This window comes from Schistocerca serialis, chromosome 3 (genome assembly GCF_023864345.2).
Source record: "Schistocerca serialis cubense isolate TAMUIC-IGC-003099 chromosome 3, iqSchSeri2.2, whole genome shotgun sequence".
NCBI lineage: Eukaryota > Metazoa > Arthropoda > Insecta > Orthoptera > Acrididae > Schistocerca > Schistocerca serialis.
Window position 1 is genome coordinate 94,141,103 of NC_064640.1, and position 21,838 is coordinate 94,162,940.

The 21,838-nt window shown below is 38.6% G+C and overlaps 1 protein-coding gene across 1 annotated transcript in view; it reads right to left on the reverse strand.

The window, feature by feature from the left end:
- The window catches only part of LOC126471533 (uncharacterized), a 228,362-nt gene that overhangs the window by 35,728 nt on the left and 170,796 nt on the right, over positions 1-21,838 (reverse strand). The window contains exons 12-13 of the mRNA XM_050099760.1: positions 21,416-21,623; positions 1,573-1,688 (exon numbers count right to left, since the gene is read on the reverse strand). Of these exons, the coding sequence (XP_049955717.1) occupies positions 1,573-1,688; positions 21,416-21,623 (324 nt within the window). The remainder of the gene's footprint in view (positions 1-1,572; positions 1,689-21,415; positions 21,624-21,838) is intronic.

Here is a 21,838-nt window from a genome sequence, read left to right on the forward strand (position 1 = left end):
TTGTCTCCAGTTACTCAACATCTAGTGAGTTACAACAAGCAACATATTCCAATTTCGGAAAAATTATGGCTCCCACTAAGCATAAAACTGTGCTTTGTTCCTTGACATTTTGGTAGTGGATGATGTTGGTAAAGCAAATCTGTTTGGTCTGAAGGCCTTTAATGCTTTTGGTTTTTCATTTCAGGCATGGTGCACCATGTTTCCAATCAGGCTGTGTGGTGATGAAGTGGGATGGCTTCACACAGGAAGATGTGGAAGGACACCCATCATTTGATTGCAAGTGTTAAGCCTAATAATTTTTAGATAGGAGTTTAATGGACAGTCACTGCCAGTTATTACAAGTGAGACATTTTATCAATGCAGGTTCAGTATCTCTAAGTAACTTGGCAGAAGTGGAAAAACATTTTGGTGTTGAATGAGTAACAGCTATCCAGCTGGTGTCATTGCTGGTGGGTCATTGATTCAGTATGGATAGAAGTTGTTGTGCAGTCATCTGCAATGGAAAATACAGGATGAAATAACGGAAATATGAATTGACATAAACTGCTGCTTATCACACAGAGGAGCCATAAAGTGCAGACAGGCAAATTTAAATGGTGACTAAGCTACTGGACAATGTCCTTCTTCAGATGTAGAAAAACAATGAATGTGTGAATCTATTTCTAAATCTGAAGAAGGACTTTGTCCAGTAGTTTAGTCCACTTTAAATGTACTTTTAAATGTGTTGACTGCCACTCAACACCTCTTCTATGTGGTCAGTAGCAATCTACCCTAAACTGATATTGATATTTATAATAATACACATAAAATATAGTGGAGGGTGATTCTTGAGGCACAAGGAGAGAGAGAAAGGGCTGGAAAAGGGGGATTGTGGTATTCACATAGTCTTATTATACCTGAATTTCTGCAATAGGTAAACAAAAATTAAATTAAATTAAATTGTAATGCTCATACCAATTCATTGTCTCAATTTTAGCATAGATTACTGACTGTTTCTACATTAATTGACTTGTATTCAAACACTAATGTAACTAACAATTCACTAAGAGTCTTTGACATGTTATTGTTATTATAAGTTCAAGAGACCTGTAAACTATTTATTGAAAGGAAGAAAGATTAGAGTTTAACAACCCATAAGTAATTAGGTAAATAAGTGATTAAAGATGAGGCAAAAGTTCTGATTGGACAAGAATGGGTTGGAAAATGTCCATAAACTTTCAAGGTTATTGTCTTTGAATTTGTCAAAAATAATTTACGGTAACCAATTAAAATTTCAGTATGAGTGGCTGGATATTGACTTAAACCACACCCCTGCCAAATGCAAGTCCTGTGTCTCACTACACTGCTGCCATGGTCAGTGATGAATACTTCATTAAACAATGTGAGACTGCATATTAGATGTCTTCCTGTCTTAACTTAGCCATAAAATTGTTATTGGGTTCACTAAGGTGATCCTCACTTTCCCACTAACTTGAGATTAACCCAAGTAAGCAAGTTAACATCATAACATTTCAACCTGTGTAACATATTTTTAATGAAAATACTATGTACACACAAAATGCAAAGACTTACTTATCCTCATCATGTGTTTTTAAAGTCATCTGTAGAGATTTTAGTTTATTGTTCCATTTCAAGTCTTCCACAAAACTGTTGCTGGTATCTTCCTGGTCCACATCTCTTTTACTGTCCTGTTGGTGAAAACTGAGATTGTCACTGCTATGTCTTGTTGTTTTAAAAAAATTATGAATGTAAAAGAAAACATTACACCAATAAGTCCCATTACCTGCAAGGAAACATAATCAACTTGACCCCATATTTTAAGGAGAAAAAAAGCACGCTTGCAAGGTATCAGGGCCAGCAGCCTATCCTGTATGAAAATTTGAGCCATAATTCTAGTAGTACATAGTTATGATCTTCTAGATACAGAGTGAGAAATATTGAACTATATGAAATAAAATTGTCATAACTTCTGAACGGTTTGCATTAGGACATTCAAACTGCACGTTTGGCTGCGGGGCATGATGGGAATTAATATACACAGTATGGTTTGATTTAGTGATGAAGACCATTTTTGTTTGGATGAGTTCATCAATAAGCAAAATTAGCACAATTGGGGGACTAAGAATCCACATTTTGTGTTTGAGAAGTCTTTTCACCCTCAACAGGTTATTGTGTGGTGTGCAATGTCAAGTCACGGAATAATCGGTGTGATATTCCTTGGTGGCACAGTGACTACCAAATGTTACATGAATGTTTTGGAAGATAATTTCATTCCCATTATCCAAAGTGACCCTGATTTTGAGAGGATGTGGTTCTTGCAAGACGGAGCTTGACTCCATCGAAGCAGGAGAGAGTTTGATGTTCTGGAACAGCAATTTGGGGACCACATTCTCGCTCTGGGGTACCCATGAGTCCACTGGAATGGACCTTGATTCGCCGCCATATTCTCCTGATCTGAACACATGTGACTCCTTTTTGTGGGGCTATACTAAAGACAAGGTGCACAGCAGTAACCCCAACACCATTGCTGAGCTGAAAAAGCCAGTCAGGCAGTCACTGACATCATCAATGTTCCGACACTTCAGCAGGCACTGTAGAATTTCACTATTCATCTGCACCACATCAGCACCAATGATGGAAAGCATATCAAATATGTCATAATATAAATCTGAATATCTGTAGTGACATTTACATGTTGAATAAAGTGTGCACACACCATAGTTTATAACTAATGTACATTTTTTTCATATAGTTCAATAATTGTCATGCTCTATACAGCTTTTAAACTTGCTCTGCCCCACTGCAGTTGCCTAATGTCTGAGCACAGAGTACTGTACTGTAGAATGACAACCAGAAACATCCTATTTGTGGGATGTTGAAGGTGAAGAAAGAGGAGAGACATCTGCCCATTGTGTAATAAAATCTTGTTCAAGAATACAAATTATTTTGTGCAAAAATTACTATTTAATATGAGTACATTATATATCAACCTCACAAACATATATGTTCAATATTATTTTAAAAATATTCTCATAGTGATATTCTGCAGCTGTAGAGAGGACGTTCATTGTGACTGAAGACATTGATATATCTTGAAAACAACACATCGGATCAAAAAAATTATAATTCCAATTTGTTGGCTTGGAGAGGGCATTCAACAATAGCACACTTGACACGTCATCTCAATCAGTGCATGGGTGATGGAGGGGGAAGGGGGTAATTTTGAAATCTTCAGTGGGAACCCCCATTTTTTATTGCAGATCACAATTCCTTGGCAAAACCTGCATATCTTTTATCTGATGCATCTTCTCCATTTCCCCACAGATGGCACTCTAATCAGAGAAATAGAAATGGATACAGAATCATAATTTATAACCTGATGCTCAATGCCCCTTGAATATCCAATGGTACATGGGACACCACCTCCATGCTGTGAGGGTAGGACAGGCCAGTATTTTATAACTTATAGTTGGAAACTCCATTTGCAACATGGTATTCCTCTGCCATATCATAAAGGGGACAACTCAATGTGCCACTGTGCTCATGTAGCAAACTTATGACATATCATAACAAGCAGTACACTGTGACCAGAGCTCACATATTGTGCAGACATAGAACAGATAGCGGCTCTAAATATTACAATACTTTCACAGTGTTTATTGCCTACACACCTGTCTATCATTTGGAGAAGACATGTGAAAGTGGATGATGAATGCTGCAACCACAGAAGAAGAAACTGGAGCCTGCTGTTGTCTTGTATGCCAAGCATATTCCAGAGAAAGCTCACTCTCATTTGTTCTTTTACAAGGTTGTCTGATGGCAACATATAGACCAGCAAAAGGAAATGAAGCAAGTGTTTTACAGGAGAAGCTGTACTAACAACATTACACTACAACTCATGGATAAGTGTCTGGCAATTACACTGTGATTCTGGTATGATCATAGGTAGTACTGTCACAATACTGCTTCATCATAAATATCATCCATACCACGTATCACTGCATCAAGAACTTCATGGCATCTATTTTCATAACCGGGTAGTGTTTTGTGAGGGGCATGTAAACAAATGCAAATGACCTGCATGTTATTTGCCAAGGTACTATTTTCCTGTGAGTCTACCTTCACAAGCCATGGTAGCATTAACTGGCATAACATGCATTACTGCAGTGTAGACAAACCACACCAGCTATGGCAAATTGACCATCAGTGTCCCTACTCAGTTAACATATGGTGTGATATCATGGAGAAAAAACTCACTGGCCCATATTTTATTGATGGAATGTTGAATGGACGCAAATATTGAACATTTTTGGAACAAGAACTACTGGTACTATTGCAGTATGTTGCCCTGGACATTTGACAATGTATGTGATTTCAGCATGCAGTTGAGGCATGGGAGGTATTAGTGTTTGGAGTGATCAGTGGACCAGCAGAGGTGGCCCTATTAATTGGCCCACTAGGTCACTGGATTTGATGTCATCAGATTTCTTTCTTTGTGGGTATTTGAAAGATAAGGTGTACCAGCAAGTGCCAACAGGCTGTGAAGTCATGGTTGACCGCATAAGGAATGCCTGTGCTGACATTCCCACAGATATGCTTCTGCCCTGCGTACAGTTATTTGAAAAACAAATCACTAAGTGTATTGAAGTTGGTGGTACTATATTTGAACACTTACTCTAATCAGAAAAGAGTAGCATTCACATGGAGCCATGGCCACAGTGGTGTGTTGAGTAGTCCCCTGTTTGATATGTTGGAGGAATACAAAATTGTGAATGAGGTTTCCAATGAGAAGTTACGGAATACTGGCCTGTCCTACCCTCACAGCATGGAGGTAGGGGTCCCATGTGCCATTAGATATTCAAGGGCCATTAAGTAGCTGTTGTAAATTACAACTGTGTACCTATTTCTATTCCTCTGATTACAATGCCATCTGTGGTGAAACAAAGAAAGTGATTCAGACGGAATGTATGTACATTTTGCCATAGAACTGTAATATGCAATAAGAAAATGGGACTCCCCATTGATGATTTCAAAGTTGCCCCCTGTCATCCCATGCATGGGGTGGGGTGGGGGGTTAGGTGTAGTACCATTGGAAGTCCCCCTCCAAGACAAACAAATTGGAGTTATAACTTGCTTTGATCCAATGTGTAGTTTTTGAGATATTTCAATGTCTTCAGTTAAAATTAACACACTATATATATACCTCAAAATAAAACTAAATAAATGTAATCATCTGAAGAATTACTATGAAATGAAGGTAATGATTTTTGATTTACAATTTCATCATGCCAATCACAATGAAAATTAAAACAGCTACTGCAAATTTACTTCACTTTAACAGTGTCAGTTTTAAAATCAAAGAAAATAATGCACAACAGTGATGTTAATAATTAACTAGCACAATGCTAGTTCTTTAATGACACACTCTTCTGTTTCATTCATTTACAATGAATTTGTGAATCATAACATAAAAATTTTCGGAGCAAAGAAATCTCTGACATCAGCTACAGGTTAGAAACTGTGCATTTTGACACAATCAATAAAGCATGTTACCAATGTTAAAACAATATTTCACTAACCTCTTGCTCACTCTACTGTACAGTACATTGCACTTGGGCATTAGGCAGCTCCTGTGGAATGGAGAAAGTTACAACTGGTCTGCCTGCATTTTTAAAAACTATACTTTCAGAATTATGGCCAAAATTTTCATGTGGGATTTATTTGAGGGGCTGATATTTTTGCATATGTGCTTTTTTCTCCTTAAAATGTGAAGTCACATTGGTGATATTTTCTTTTTAGCTTATATTCTTTTGAGAAGTAAACATTGAGATGTTAAACACAATATTTATATTAATATGCTGCAAGTCTTAATATATTGTATGACAGCTAATGTTGTAGTGCATGGATCCAAGTTTCATTGGCATTTCTGTACATTCTCATACCAATCAAAAATAATCTGTCATAAACCACAAAATGCAAAAACATACTACATAAACTAAAACACTGTTGCAGAGTCAGACTTAATGCTCCAAGTAATGCTCTTCAAACAAAGCCATCTGAGAATAACTGTCAGTACATAGAGTTTTAATGTGTGGTCAACAGAAATGTCTTTCAGTTTGGTTTCCTGGCATTCTAAATCAGTTTTGAGCATTTTTCATTCCCATCAAAGGTTAATATCTTAGCAACTTTGAAAATAATTGTACTATCATCTTAAGGCTCAAATTTTAAATTGTAAGCTGCAACAGGACTGAATGACATATAGTGTATACACTATACTGTAATAAATTTTTATTGGTCATCTAACCACCCATCAAACTGGTTAATTGAATGCCCCTCCTCAGTGATACTGTATTAATAAATTAACTTACAGCATTGTTGGAAACATTGTTAGAAATTTTCCAAAAAATTAAAGAACAAGTTTCAAAACGTTTTTCACCAATGAATCTTAAACCACCGAGCTTTGACAAAGCAAGGATGGATATTCCTATGCAGTTTGCAAGGTTTATTGTCAGTGTATACTGATATGACTCTCCTCTGGTAAATATGGAGTAATTTGTACTTCTTGATGACATAAAGGTCTAGTTCCATCGTTGTGGAGCCCAAGTTGCTTAATTGTGCCAGCTTTTAAGATATTCTTGTGTACATCTACATCTACATCAACATTTATACTCTGCAAGCCACCCAACAGTGTGTGACGGAGGCCACTTTACATGCCACTGTCATTACCTCCCTTTACTGTTCCAGTCGCGTATGGTTCGCAGGAAGAATGACTGCCGGAAAGCCTCCATGCATGCTTCAATCTCTCTAATTTTACATTCATGATCTCCTCGGGAGGTATAAGTACCTCATCCAGAAATACACCCTCTCAAAACCTGGGCAGCAAGCTACACCGCGATGCAGAGTGCCTCTCTTGCAGAGTCTGCTACTTGAGTTAGCTAAACATCTCCGTAACGCTATCATGCTTACCAAATAACCCTGTGACAAAATTCGCCGCTCTTCTTTTGATCTTCTCTATCTCCTCCGCCAACCCGATCTGGTACAGATCCCACACTGATGAGCAATACTCAAGTATAGACCGAACGAGTGTTTTGTAAGCCACCTCCTTTGTTGATGGACTACATTTTCTAATGACTCTCCCAATGAATCTCAACCTGGCACCCACCTAACCAACAATTAATTTTATATGATCATACCACTTCAAATTGTTCCGTACGCCTACTCCCGGATATTTTACAGAAGTAACTGCTACCAGTGTTTGTTCCACTATCATATAATCACACAATAAAGGATCCTTCTTTCTATGTATTCACGATACATTACATTTGTCTATGTTAAGGGTCAGTTGCCACTCCCTGCACCAAGTGCCTATCTGATGCAGATCTTCCTGCATTTCGCTGCAATTTTCTAATGCTGCAACTTCTCTGTACACTACAGCATCATCCATGAAAAGCCGCATGGAACTTCTGACACTATCTACTAGGTCATTTATATATATTGTGAAAAGCAATGGTCCCATAATACTCTCCTGTGGTACTCCAGAGGTTACTTTAACGTCTGTAGATGTCTCTCCATTGAGAACAACATGCTGTGTTCTGTTTGCTAAAAACTCTTCAATCTAGCCACACAGCTGGTCTGATATTCCATAGGCTCTTACTTTGGTTATCAGGCGATAGTGCAGAACTGTATCGAACGCCTTCCGGAAGTCAAGGAAAGTGGCATCTACCTGGGAGCCTGTATCTAATATTTTCTGGGTCTCACGAACAAATAAAGCGAGTTGGGTCTCACATGATCACTGTTTCCGGAATCCATGTTCATTCCTACAGAGTAGATTCTGGGTTTCCAGAAATGACATGATATGTGAGAAAAAAACAAGTTCTAAAATTCTACAACAGATCGATGTCAGAGATATAGGCCTATAGTTTTGCACATCTGCCCGATGACCCTTCTTGAAAACTGGGACTACCTGTGCTCTTTTCCAATCATTTGGAACCTTCTGTTCCTCTAGAGACTTGCGGTACATGGCTGTTAGAAGGGGGGCAAGTTCTTTCGCGTACTCTGTGTAGAATCGAATTGGTATCCCGTCAGGTCCAGTGGTCTTTCCACTGTTGAGTGAGCCGGCCAGAGTGGCCGTGCGGTTCTAGGCGCTACAGTCTGGAGCCAAGCGACTGCTATGGTCCCAGGTTCGAATCCTTCCTCGGGTATGGATGTGTGTGATGTCCTTAGGTTAGTTAGGTTTAATTAGTTCTAAGTTCTAGGTGACTGATAACCTCAGAAGTTAAGTCGCATAGTCCTCAGAGCCATTTGAACCATTTTTCTGTTGAGTGATTTCAGTTGATTTTCTATTCCTTGGACACTTATTTCAATGTCAGCCATTTTTTCGTTCATGCGAGGATTTAGAGAAGGAACTCCAGTGCGGTCTTCCTCTGTGAAACAGCTTTGGAAAAAGGTGTTTAGTATTTCAGCTTTATGCGTGTCATCCTCTGTTTCAATGCCACCATGATCCCAGAGTGTCTGGATATGCTGTTTCGATCCACTTACTGATTTAACATAAGACCAGAAGTTCCTAGGATTTTCTGTGAAGTCGATACATAGAATTTTACTTTTGAATTCACTGAACGCTTCATGCATAGCCCTCCTTACACCAACTTTGACATCGTTTAGCTTCTGTTTGTCTGAAAGGTTTTGGCTGCGTTTAAACTTGCGGTGAATCTCTCTTTGCTTTTGCAGATACTATGAGATTCATTATGACTAGCAATAGAAATACACAGGTATTTGTCAGGCACAGACAGAAGTTATTGAAAAGTGAATAGTGCTCAATCTACATTCATTTTCAATGAATTGAGCTTTTAGAGTTTTCTCTTGTCCCAGTACCAACAATTTGATACCCGGAATTGTTTCACAAATATGTCATGTTACCTGAAACACAATTAGCTGTGACAAATACCTAATTCTTTGAGTTATAAATTCTGCAAAATCTCATAATATTCCACAGTTTCATTTAAAATTAAACATTTAAATAATTTAGGAATCAAGGAAACCACTCACTGATAGCAGAAGGTTGAGTCATTGACAGGCACTCATAAAAGAGAATGAAAACTTACTTGCTTTAGAAGAAATCCTTTTATCAGTAAGGTACAAATATTCTCTCTCTCTCTCACACACACACACACACACACACACACACACACACACACACACACACCTGTCCCCTACATTGTTCTGACCAGACTCAGTGAGCGGTCTCCTTTACTCCTAAATTATTTGCATTCTGCCAGAAGTTTCCTTACTATAAATGGCAACTAATACATTCTACTATCATACTACCTATAACATGTACAATATGAGCCTTGTTTTATCAGCATTCCAACTGGTTTGATGCAGCCCACCATGAATTCCTTTCCTGCCCACTTAATTTTCAACATCCTCCTGTAATCACAGATCTCAGCTGCTTCAGCTCCTTGCTTTTTTAGTTTTTTCCACAGGCTATGATTATGTGACAAGAACACTTAACCCAGTAAACATTTGTTTGTGTGTTGCTAACATAAATGAATTTGCACTCACAATGAACAGTAAACATTCCCCCAAATTTAGATATCTTGCCATCTTCAGAAAGTTTGATCATGGCTGAAAAATGTGGAAGCTATTATAGAATACAATAGTATTGTAATGCAATGTGAAAGGAATTAAGGAATCAGCTTCACTGGGGAATGAAAAATGAAGAGGGTGTACACCAGCCTGGTCAAAGAGGCCCTCTCATGGAACTGCAGTGTACACAGTAGGAACATTCAGACTAAATAAGAGGAGGGAAGTACATACATGTTTTCTAACAAATTACTGAAGTTCTAGATTGAGTTAGTGTTCTCTGTATGGGTGTCCACACAAGGGAGGAAAAGAGGGAACTAAGTCCCCTTTTTATTCATTACAGAATTCTTAGCATTACCAAATATGATTATCATTCTGGTACACTGCAGTGTTCTAGTATTATGTGGCCAAGGACAACAGGAAATGCTGTAACTTTAACAATTAGTGGAAACATTATGTTTATTTGGTTTATGTGCTGTTGACAGTTGCAGACAACAGACCAGAATATGGTGGAATGAGTATAATCTTACATAAGAAACTGAGGAACAAAGTCAAGGGTTTCATGCAATACAATGAACTACTAATTATAGTGAGAATTGAAACTAATCCAAAGGATACTGTGATACTTCAAGCCTATACACCAACAACAGAAGAGGAAGAAGAAGTGATAGAAAAAAGTGATGAGAAGCTAAGTCAATTGACAGAGAAAATAAAGGATCAAGAAAACTTCATTTTACCTGGAGATTGGAATACAACAGTAGGAGAAGGAACTGAAGGAAATACGTTGGTAAATATGGATTGGAATAAGGAAATGAGAGAGTTCTGCATATGATATAAATTAGCGGCAAGGAGTACTATATTCCAAGATCATCCAAGGAGGAGATACGCATGGAAAGCCGCAGAACACATATGAAGGGCACAAATATACTACATACTGGTGAGAGAAAGATTCAAGAATCAAATGAGTGACAGCAGAAGCTACCCTGGAGTTGATGTCAATAGTGATCATAATCTAGTTACGATGTGCAGTGAACTAAAATTAAAAAAACAAAAAGTAAAATAAAGAAAACAGTTGAGGGTATCTAAGCTTAAAGATGAGTCTACACAAAACCAGTATATGACACATCAAACAGTACCATTGAGAACACCAGAGAACACATGGAAGTGAAACAGAAATGGAGTAAAATAAAGAAATCTATTTTAAACCAGCAGAAGTGGTATTAGGGGAAAAGAAACAAGGGACTAGGAAAGAATGGGGAAGTCAGGAAGTCATGAATATGATGAAGGAAAGAACATAGTGTAAAACTTCAAAGGATGAAAAAGGAACACAGGAGTACAAGAGCTTAAGGAACAGGACTAATAAGAAGGCAAAAATATAAAGAACACCATTTAAAAGAAAATTTTGAATACACAGATAACAGCATGAAGGCAGTATAAACTGACATGGCATACACAGATGTAAAGAAGTTGTTCAAAATAAGGAAGGCAAAAACAATGAAAATTAAACACAATGATGCAGTGTTAATATATAGTGAAGAAATCATAGTGAATCGATGGAAGGAATACCTAGAACAGTTATACAGAGGAGACAACAGCAATTTTACTATTGAAAATTAAGAAAAAGTAGAGCTGGGTGATGAAGGGAGTCCTGTCATGAAAGAAGAGTATGAGAAAGCAATACAGGACATTTGAGAAAGGAAGGCTCCAGCTGCTGATGGTATACATGCAAAACAATCCAATAAAAAGTGGAGTAATAAAGTAAAGATGGAACCTCATTACTTGGTAAGTAATATTTACAGGACTGTAGAGTTACCACAAGACTATGTGAAACATAAAAAAGTACCATTATGTAAAAAAACCAAGTGCAAGGATGTGCAAACAACACTGAACATTGAGCCTGGTGTGCCATGCATCAAAAATAGTCACCAAAATTATTCTTAGAAGAACGGAAAAACAAATATCATTAACCGAATGTGGAAACAAGAAAGGCAATACTGGCACTGAGGCAAGTGATTGAGAAACAGCTGAAGAAGGGCAAAAGTACATTCATAGCATTTGTCGATCTTGAGAAATCATCTGATAATGTCAACTGGAATGTATTATACCAAACAGGAATCAGCTTGAGAGGGAGAAGACTTGTATATAAAACCCGCACATGTGAAATCAAAGTAGTTCACTGTGCTAACAAAGAAGAATCTACCAGCACTCAAAAAGGAGTGTGGCAAGGTTGCTCCCTATCCCCATACTTATCTAACTTGTACACACAGCTAGCAATCAACAGGGTGAGCAAAGTAAACATATGAGTAACAATTCATGGAGATAAAGTAGACATGCTGAGATTTGTTGATGATGTAGTGCTATGAGCATAAAGTGAAAGAAACCTGCAAAAAATCCTGAACACAATGGATAGATAGTTATTCCATACAACAAAAGACATACATTAAACAAAAGTTCTAGTCTGCAGTAGAAACAAAGAAACCAAGACAGCAGTAAAGTTGAAAACTGAAACAACTGAGGTAGTGAACAAGTTTAATTACCTGGGAATTAAAATCACGGGTGATGGACGAAGCTACAAGGATAATGCACAATTTCCCAGACCATGCATGCTTTTAATAATAAGAAAAATATATTTACTAAAAAGAATATAAGCCTTGACATGAGAAAACAAATGTTGAATACCTGTCTGTTGAGCATTGCAATATACACCAACGAAGCTTGACCGATCAGAGTTAGAGAGGCGAGGAGTCTTGTTGCATTTGAAACATTGTGCTACAGAAGAAGGATAAAAATTAGCTGGAGAGAAATGATACTTCATGAAACACCTAAAAAGAAGAAGTGGTCAGTTGATACTCTGACATGATGGTCAACTGAAAAGAATAATTGAGGGACCATGGAAGGCAGAAATTACAGAGGAAGACTAGCATATATTACACAAACAACAGAAGATATTAATTGTTCTTGATACTATGAGCAGGAACAGAAAGTGGACAGGCAAGAAGACTGGGGAATTCCTGCCTACCAGCGTAACAGATGCTGCTGACTAGAGAGAGAGAGAGAGAGAGAGAGAGAGAGAGAGAGAGAGAGTGAGAGAGAGAGAGAAGAGAGAGAGAGAAAGTTGACAGGAAATTATGTAGTTTCCTTTGATCCAGTGGTGATTCTTTTACTGTCATGCAGTTGACCTTTACAGAACAGCACTGAAATAGAGTCCACATATTTTTAAAAATAATATATGCTTTTTTGGGTCCAGAAATCCACTGCCTAGAGTCCATCACCAGTTAACAGACAGACACCCAGCCTTCCTCCTCTCAAAACACACACTAGTTAGCAATGCAGTAGTATCTGTTGCCACCTTCCATCTGCTGCCAGTCACTACACACTCTTTTATCAATTTATTACTCCTTTCAGCTGGACACAAAGTACCCCTGTAGCAGCTTGCTTAAATAAGATTAATCTTACATGTCAGTGCAGTTGAGGATGATGCTGAAGAATGTCGTCATGTCATATAGTGGTTGTGCTCATATCAGCTGCAGCAAATTCTTCACTTGAAACTGTTAGTCATTTCAAAGGTAGGACACATTTGTCTAAACAGTAAGTACCCATTTATATCAAGCTCATGGCCTGCAGCATGCTTAACACTGTCATTTTTGTATGGAGGCATTTTTTTCCCACACATCAAAAAATCTGTCTTTTTCACTTTTTTGGGATTTGTTTGCTATCATTTTACATACATACTTAGCAATCTTAGAGGTATCATCAGTTACAATATAGCTTTATACAATCATATATTTACATGTTCACTAGATACTGGATTTAGTTTCTTAGACCATATAATTTTTACCATTCTAGCTTACACTCTTTTATGTAGAAACTGCTACCAGAAAAGTAATCTGACATGAACTGTCATAACGTCTATGGACTGTAGAGGATATGGGAGTTGTTTCAGAAGCTAATGCTTTCAAGAACACAGACAGTTTGGAGAAAGAAGTGATGTTAATGCATATTTGATAGTTACAAAAAATTAACTTAACATTTTTTGAAATTTGACTGCATGATTTTATAGGCAAAAATAAGTGTAATTACATTCTGAAATGACACTGCAGTTAACTTGTACTTAACAATAATTACAAAGCAGTCCAAAATTTTTCTGGCATGATTTAATTAATATCAGCAACAATCAGAACTTGAAAAGTTCAAAAGTTGTGCATCTTTCTAAGGTTTGATGATTTGATTCCAATTACTGTTTAAAAGTAGTTTCTATCTGAAACCGTTCAATGAATGTACAGACAATCATATTGTTAGGCAACCATGACATACTTAGAATATGAGTGTAATGCCACAAAGAACAACATTTTAAAACCACAGTGAATAAGTACAGTGCTTAATAGTTAAGCAATAAGAGACAAATAGCTTTAAAAAAATGAAGGAAAGAAAGAGTGTATTTATGCTTCATATATAATGAAGTTAGAACACATTTTTCAATCTGTCAAATATAAGTTGTAATGAAACATACTGGTTGACTGAAACTGTTTCTGCACTCCATCAGCCACATATAGTTTCAATATAACACCTCATGCAGTAATACCTACACAAAAAGTTTGAAGATCTATGCACAGTGATTCAATTATAAAATAAAGCAATATGGTGCCAATTCTGACAGAGAGTGTAATCATGCAAGAACACAAAATGGTAACATAAATCTGACGAATCATAGCATCTTAGTATTCATTCAGAGTAGTCCTATTTCCTAATAAATCCATAAAATGGCAACAAGTTAAGATTCTTTTAAAAGAAGACTTCACTGTTTTCGTGTTACAATCAAATGCGGTATGTTTATGATGGCAAAAACTACATCTCGCACGTTCCTTCACATGCTGTCAGAATTCTCAATCAAGTAAAACTAATTTCCAAATAAACAACCATATATCTACATCTGTTTCTCAAGAATTTCATCTCACTACCTTGCACTTTGGTTTTCTCTCTACCTCTCATAACCCAGGTTTCTGATGCATATGTCAAATCAGGACATAGTATGTGTGGTATATAACCTCTTTCCTGATTTGGGGTACATCCTTGCTCCATATCAGGCTTCTGATACTCTTCCAAAATGCTTCTGCTTTTCTCCCCTGCTCGTTTCTTTCTCTGTCGTTTTTTCCATCTTCATGTATCAGGCTTCCTAGGTACTTGAAACTCTCCACTCTTCTCAATTGTTCCCCACCAATTGTTATTCCTGTTATTCCTCTCTCCTTCTTTCTTGTTGTGATAACCATCTCACTCTTACTTATACTAAATTTTATCCCATATTCTTGTACTATTCATTCCCATACATCCAACTGCTCTTTTACTTTCTCCTCCTTATTCCCCCAAATCATCAGTTCATCTGCAAACACCATAGCTTTCATATTCCTTTCACCAATTACTTGTGCTACTGTACTCATTATATCATCCTTCACTACAATGGAGAGTAATGGTGAAAGTGCACTTCCCTGCCTCAAGCCATTCTTCTGTTCAACCCAACCTGATCTCTCTCCTCCCACTTTCACACAGCTCACACTTCCATGGTACAGTTCCCTTATCCTCCAAATAATCTGCTACTCCTCTGTTCTCCAGGGCTTTCCACACTTTGCTTCTACGTACACTATCATATGCCTTTTTAATGTCCAGGAAGGTCATTATTCCATATCCATAGTGCTGTTCCTGCAGTTGTCTTACAGCAAAAATTAGATCCACCATGAACCTTCCTGTTCTGAAACCATGTTGCTCTTCTCTCATTCTTCCTTCTAATTTTGCCCAAATTCAAAAATCTTTGCGCAGTGACTCATCAACGTTATCTCCTGAGAGTTCTTGCACTCTTTTCTATTTCCCATCTTAAAGATTTGGACAATTATTCCCTTCTTCCAATCTTCTGGGATCATCTTCTGCCTCCGCACAATTCACAGGCAGAGGCAAGGACAGGAACACTGGTTTTGACTATGGTCATGGCTTGAGCTGATTGTGTCATGTGGACATGCCGATTCCTGATGGCAACCACCTGATGGCCCCTGTGGCCTACAACTATCCCTTCAGTCCATCTCAGACGCCAGGTAATTGTGCATACCCAGACAGGTCCCCAATGTGTAGGTGTGCCTGTACACAGAAATGGCATGATGTAAAGGATGCAGAACGTCTAACAGGATGTTGTGCTGGTGTCCATGTGGGATTTTGGCTGAATTGATCCCAATGACTGGGTTGAACTTTATGTCACAAGGAAGCTGTGCAACACCTCCTCATTTGATGATGTGTGTAAGCCCTTCCACATCTTGGTCTTGTATGAATCAACCATTCACACAGCCTCTGTATTGCATATGGGGTGAAAGAGAGTGGTGATCACACGTTCAGAGCTATTACAGTGCTAGAAGGCCTGGAACCATACCAACATAAATTGGTGGTGGTGAAGATAGCAATGCACCCGCAGCAATGGACTTCTCTGCAACCAATGCTGTGAGGACCTGTTGAGACAAAAGGAGTGATCCTGTGTCCATAGACTCTCAAACTGTGAACCCCTCATCCATCCACCAGTGAGTGAGTACAAGGGGGGGGGGGGGGGTGTATATCGTCAGATACCAGAGTGTAAGATGCCACTTCAAGGTGAAAATCCTCTTGAGGGTAGGGATGGTAGCAGCAGTGGTAGTGGATGACATGCAGGCCACAAACAGGAAGTGTGAGAGAGCATTCCTCCAACAGTAACCACGCAGCACCCTGAAACAGTACAGTGAAATCAACATGGACCCTCTCCCACGAGTGGTCAGGGTGGGACCATGGCACAGATCTACGTGCTGGGGACATCTGATGGAGGAAGCAACCATGGCAGGACTAGGATGCATGTTCAATGTCAGCATCAATGCTGAGGAAAGAGATGTGCCTCCTGGCCAAAAGCATTTATGTTTTCCCCAATGAAGGAGCTGGAGGGTATAGGGTCAGATCAGGGCCAATATGAAGACCCGGCAGTCAGAGACCTCCATGGCCAATGTTAAGACATCCTCTGAGGCACTGAGCTGAAAGCACAGTGTGAAATAATTTCAAGAAACTGGGTGGACCACGCAGGAAACATGCTCTGGTCACCCTCACTGAACTGCCCACAAAACATTCCTCAGGCCTGGGTCTCAGGACATTGTAGAGGCTATCCTACAAGCCATCAGTGAGAATTCATCCAAGGTAATTTGTAGGTGTTATACAGGGCAAAACAAATAGTTTCTTGACAATCAAATCACACATCTGATCCAAGAAGAACATGTGACGGGACATCTGCACTGGCCTGTTGGGTAATAGGTTGAAAATGGATTTTATTGTGATACCCACTCAAAACCAATACACAGCACCGTAGGAGCTCTGCTGTCTTCTCCAGGAACTTAGAACAATGGCTAGAAAAGGAAATCAAAGGTTTGTGGCCAGTCAACAGATGGAATTTGCTGCCACACAAAGAAACAAGAAATTTCTTGACACCATAATTAATTGCTAAATACTCCTTCTCTATTTTGCAATAGTGGTCTCAGAACCATCCAACAATTTGTGGGATAAAGCCACTCCAATGCCAAACTGTATGTGTCGATTGTCAGTGTCAGTGGTAAGCCTGACATATATGGTATCAGACATGGAGCAGCCACAAGACCATAAGCTCTTGGAAAGCCTTTTGATAAGACAGCTGACCACACAAATTTGACACTCCTCCTGCACAGTTGATTGAGAAAGGTGCATGATCTGCACCATTTGGGGAATCAGCTTGGCACAGAATATGACTTTATCCAGAAATTATCACAATTGTTTAAGGTTATAAGAGTGTCATATTGACAATCACATCAACATGGTCATTTGTGGGTGGCATATCCATGTGCCCCATGTATTTGATGCTGGGGGCAAAGAAACAGCACTTTTCCTACTTACAGCATAAATCATTTTAACAAGGGTTTCAAGATTCTTGTGATGTTCCATATGTGTCAATAGCATAATGATAATATCATCTAAATAATTAACACAGTGCAGAAGATCTTCTGTTCTCTATACTTTTGGAAATGGCCGGTGCACCCATGCCTCCAAATGGTAGGGAACTGTACCTGAATGGGCCACATAGCATTTAAAAGTAGCAACTGATGTGAAACATCATCATGTGATAGTTGGAGATACACATGCTTTAAATCTATCTTTGAACAAAAGTGGCCCACCACCGGACAAGCCATCAACATGTCTGGTTGAGGCAGTGGGTAGAGATCAATGCTAGACTGGGAATTAACAGTGCACGTAAAACAGTCACAAATATATAGAGAGCTACACAGTTTTTTAATAACTGTCAGAGGCATCACCCATTGTCTGGTGGAAACCAAGCAAATAATCCCTTGGTCCTGAAGCAATGCGATTTCTGCCTGAACAGCTTCATGAAATGATAAAGCACTGCAGAAGGCTTCAGGGAAATGTGAGCCATAAAGTTACATGTACACCTGAGTGTTGATTCAAAAATCTCCCTATATGAAGTGCACAGGGTGTGTAGATCAGAAAAAGACACTGTAACTGACATTAAATTAACTTACTCCTCTAGCTTGAACTCAATGAAAACTAAATTGAAAATGTTAGTAGCAGTAGGGGAATGCACAACCAAGAAGGTCAGTACATGTTCAATGTTTTGTTCTTATCTGGCAGCAACAGCTCAATATTTGGTAGGGAAACTGCTAGCTCTGGAGCCATGATGTAGCGTATGACAGTGTTTCCTCATGCCACAGCTAAGCACATGGCTGGCAGAGCACTTGAAACACAACAGTGAAGTGACCACTTCTGCCCCAGGTCCAGCTGTCCCCTGCACAATGCACGTGTCAACTTCAGGATGACTTGACTGGAGTTTCTTCAAAGTGTCCGAATACATCTGAATGCCAGGGAGAGAGAATGTGTCTAACCCACCAGTTTAGCATTACAAGAAACGTCATCTAATGGTGAGGAGGGAGCAGAATAATCAACGTACTTAAGTCTCTCACAACATGCTGGCATACTGGATGCTCATGAACATGGATGAGACTTAGAAGCAGAATTACAAGATAATATGTCTTAATTATCGGGTAACTGCAGCTTGCAACTATGACCAACAACTTGGAAAACTTGAATTTCATGCGTAAAAGCAGCATGCTGCCAAAGAAACCTTGAAAGGTTTAGCAATTTTAATCATTTCAGCAATACTAGGGTCAGACTAGCCAAAGCTTTAGTTGTGACCTCCCTGTCAGGGGCAAGGCACTCAATCACATCTCGAATCAATGATTCTTCATAAGAAACTGTACAGTTCTTGCACATGAAATTACATTTGTTTGCAAGACCTTGCAAGTCAGCAGTCCAAGCTGCATACATCTGTCCTTGTTATGACACTGATTGAACTGGAGCCTAGCAGTAACAGGTGGGTTTGTAGACTGTAGTCTTCTGTCAAAACAACAAAGAGGTCATGAAAGACAATTCACTAGTGCCCAAGAGATGTCACAATTTATGCACCACTTCATAGAAATGACTACTACATAGAAGACAAAAGCAATAAGCAAAACAGTACCATTCAAAACAATGAAGGTAGACTTCTCAGCTCTCCAAAGACTCATCAAAGGCATTGAACAGCGGTGGGAATGTAGTCATGGCTACCATCTGATGTGGTTGTTGCTACTCTGAAATGAGACATGGACAAAAGCCTGCTGTACAAGCTGCAGCTTTTGTTGTTGCTGGTGCTGTTCCTCTTGAACGCAAAACTGTTGCCACTGTTGAAGTTGCAATGATAGCAGATGCTGCCAGTGTTCCAAAACCTTGGAGTCTATAATGTACACTCAGTGAGTGAATACATTGCCATAAACATGGTACAGTAAGAACTTGTTATCACGAAAGTTTCGCCGGCCGCGGTGGCCGAGCAGTTGTAGACGCTCAGTCCGAAACCGCGCGACTGCTACAGTCGCAGGTTCGAATCCTGCCTCAGGCATGGGTGTAGTGAAGTCCTTAGGTTAGTTAGGTTTAAGTAGTTCTAAGTTCTAGGGGACTGATGACCACAGATGTTAAGTCCCATAGTGCTCAGAGCCATTTGAACCATTTGAACGAAAGTGTCCGTGCTCTATATGAAGGTGTAAACAGAGCAAGGCTCATCATGATCATAGTACTGAGTAAGCACCAAGAATAATCAACAGCGAGTTGAGGGCCACAGCAGGTTTGGTATCAGTATAGAGGCTAGGTGTGGCTGGAAACAAAACATATGGTGTACTACTCGAGACTGCGCTATGGCGATAGCTTCGCCTGTGGCTGTCAGTGGCTCAGCCCACACAACCCACATTCCATGCCTCTGATAGTACTCCTCACTCATGTGCTGCAAAGTCTCTGATCCACTATCAGTATCATCTACTGGCGTGAATATTAAAGAATATTCTGACTGTAAATGCATACTTTGACATGTTTCATGTCCTAGAAGAGTCTCTTTCAGGATGGGATTTATAGAAGATGGCGTGTGAATGAATGACATTGAAATATATATCCCTCCATTAACAGAATTACTAAGCTTGGTTATTTTTTATTTACTTCTGAATAATTATTGTTAACTGCATGGCAAAGGGTTCCTTTTATTCTATTATTATATGCATCATATATAAACCACTGTTTTTATTCCGGACACAGATGCAAGGGCAAAACAATCACTGCTTAAAAAATCTTAATAAAGCTGTAATTATCTGATTTATAGCATCAATAATTCTTGGATACTGGTATTGTGTCATTCATACAGAATCTTCTGGTATGATATTCTGGACCTTTTTGACGAGGCCTTCTTCTGGGAACAAGCTGCGCACTGTAGTAAACTGCCAAAATTTTGCTAATTTAAGAAATTTATAACCATAAATATTAATGATTGTTTGTTCAATGATATTCCTATGATTGCTGGAAGAATTCAGTAGGATATTAGTAGCTGGGGGGTAGGGCATCAGTGGCATCTTCTTTATGTTTATGATTGAATGTGTTGGTGGAGACCTTGTAGGCTGGATGGTCAGCATATATGAAACTGGCAACCTATAAATATTGTCACAGTTATCATTGCTTGGACATTTACTAACCATGACTGGCTCTCTGGCTTTCAGTTTACACTGGTGTGGTGCCCTTGAAAAAGTGACAACATTAACAAAGTATATGTTCTGATTGCATGTTTTACTATGGTCATTTATGGCTGACTTGTTATGATACTTGAGGTACACATCATTAATGATCTTTTTGGTGGTCTTTAACTGCACAGAGAGAGCCATGCCCCCCCATATGCTTCCTGCCTTCTGGAGGCCTAACTGAAGAGCATGCATGAACAGCATTTGCCATGGTATTTCATGGAACACTTCTTAGTGTTGTTGAACAGATGTGTTTCAGTCTCAAATTCAGCTTGAAATCATCACATCATTGTTACTAAAGATGGAAGTCTTGAGTATTCTGTTTACTGACTGTTATATTTGTAATTAATTTTACTTGCAAGAAATTGCAGCAGCTTTGTACTTTGCTGCAGCTTTTGTAACAACTTCCAGTGTCTATCTCTCCGTTGATATAATATAATATAATCCATTATATGGATAAATTATAGTAACTTTTTGAAATGCTTTATGGTCTTATGAACAACCCTGCATTGTTCACTCTACCTAATGTTGTCCAACAAAAGTGCAAGTTCTGCATAGATTTGGCAGGCAGATAATCACCACTATGATAGATGAATGAACAGGAAATAAAGATTTAAAATATGTTACATAAATATAAGATAAACAATAAAAGAGTCACATAACTGAAGAATTGATACTTCATTGTAAATACAGTCATAGGGATCCTATACCTTTGATATAATGCCCCCAGTGTGTAAAACTGATGTACTGGCATTTTCCTCCATCCGAGTAGTCAGATAACCAGGTAGCTCCGAAAATGTTAATAAACCTAGTCTTTCCTGATGTACAACATTAGTTGTTTTGTCCAAATTATTTGCAGACTTTAAGTTTACTGAATTTTCAGAACCAACAGCTTTATTATTAACCTTCTTCAGCTCCCTGCAAAAGTATGAGCAATTCAACTCAGAATCCACTTAAAACTGCAAGATTATATAAAGCAGCAATTATATTATCACAAGAAAAATGTTTTATGGTACAGATAAGTAAATCACACATAACATTGGTAACTCTCTGCCAAATATAAGAAACACCCAACAAATGAGGTAAATTAATTCTGCTGGTAAATCATCAGCAAACATGATGAAACTGAGAGA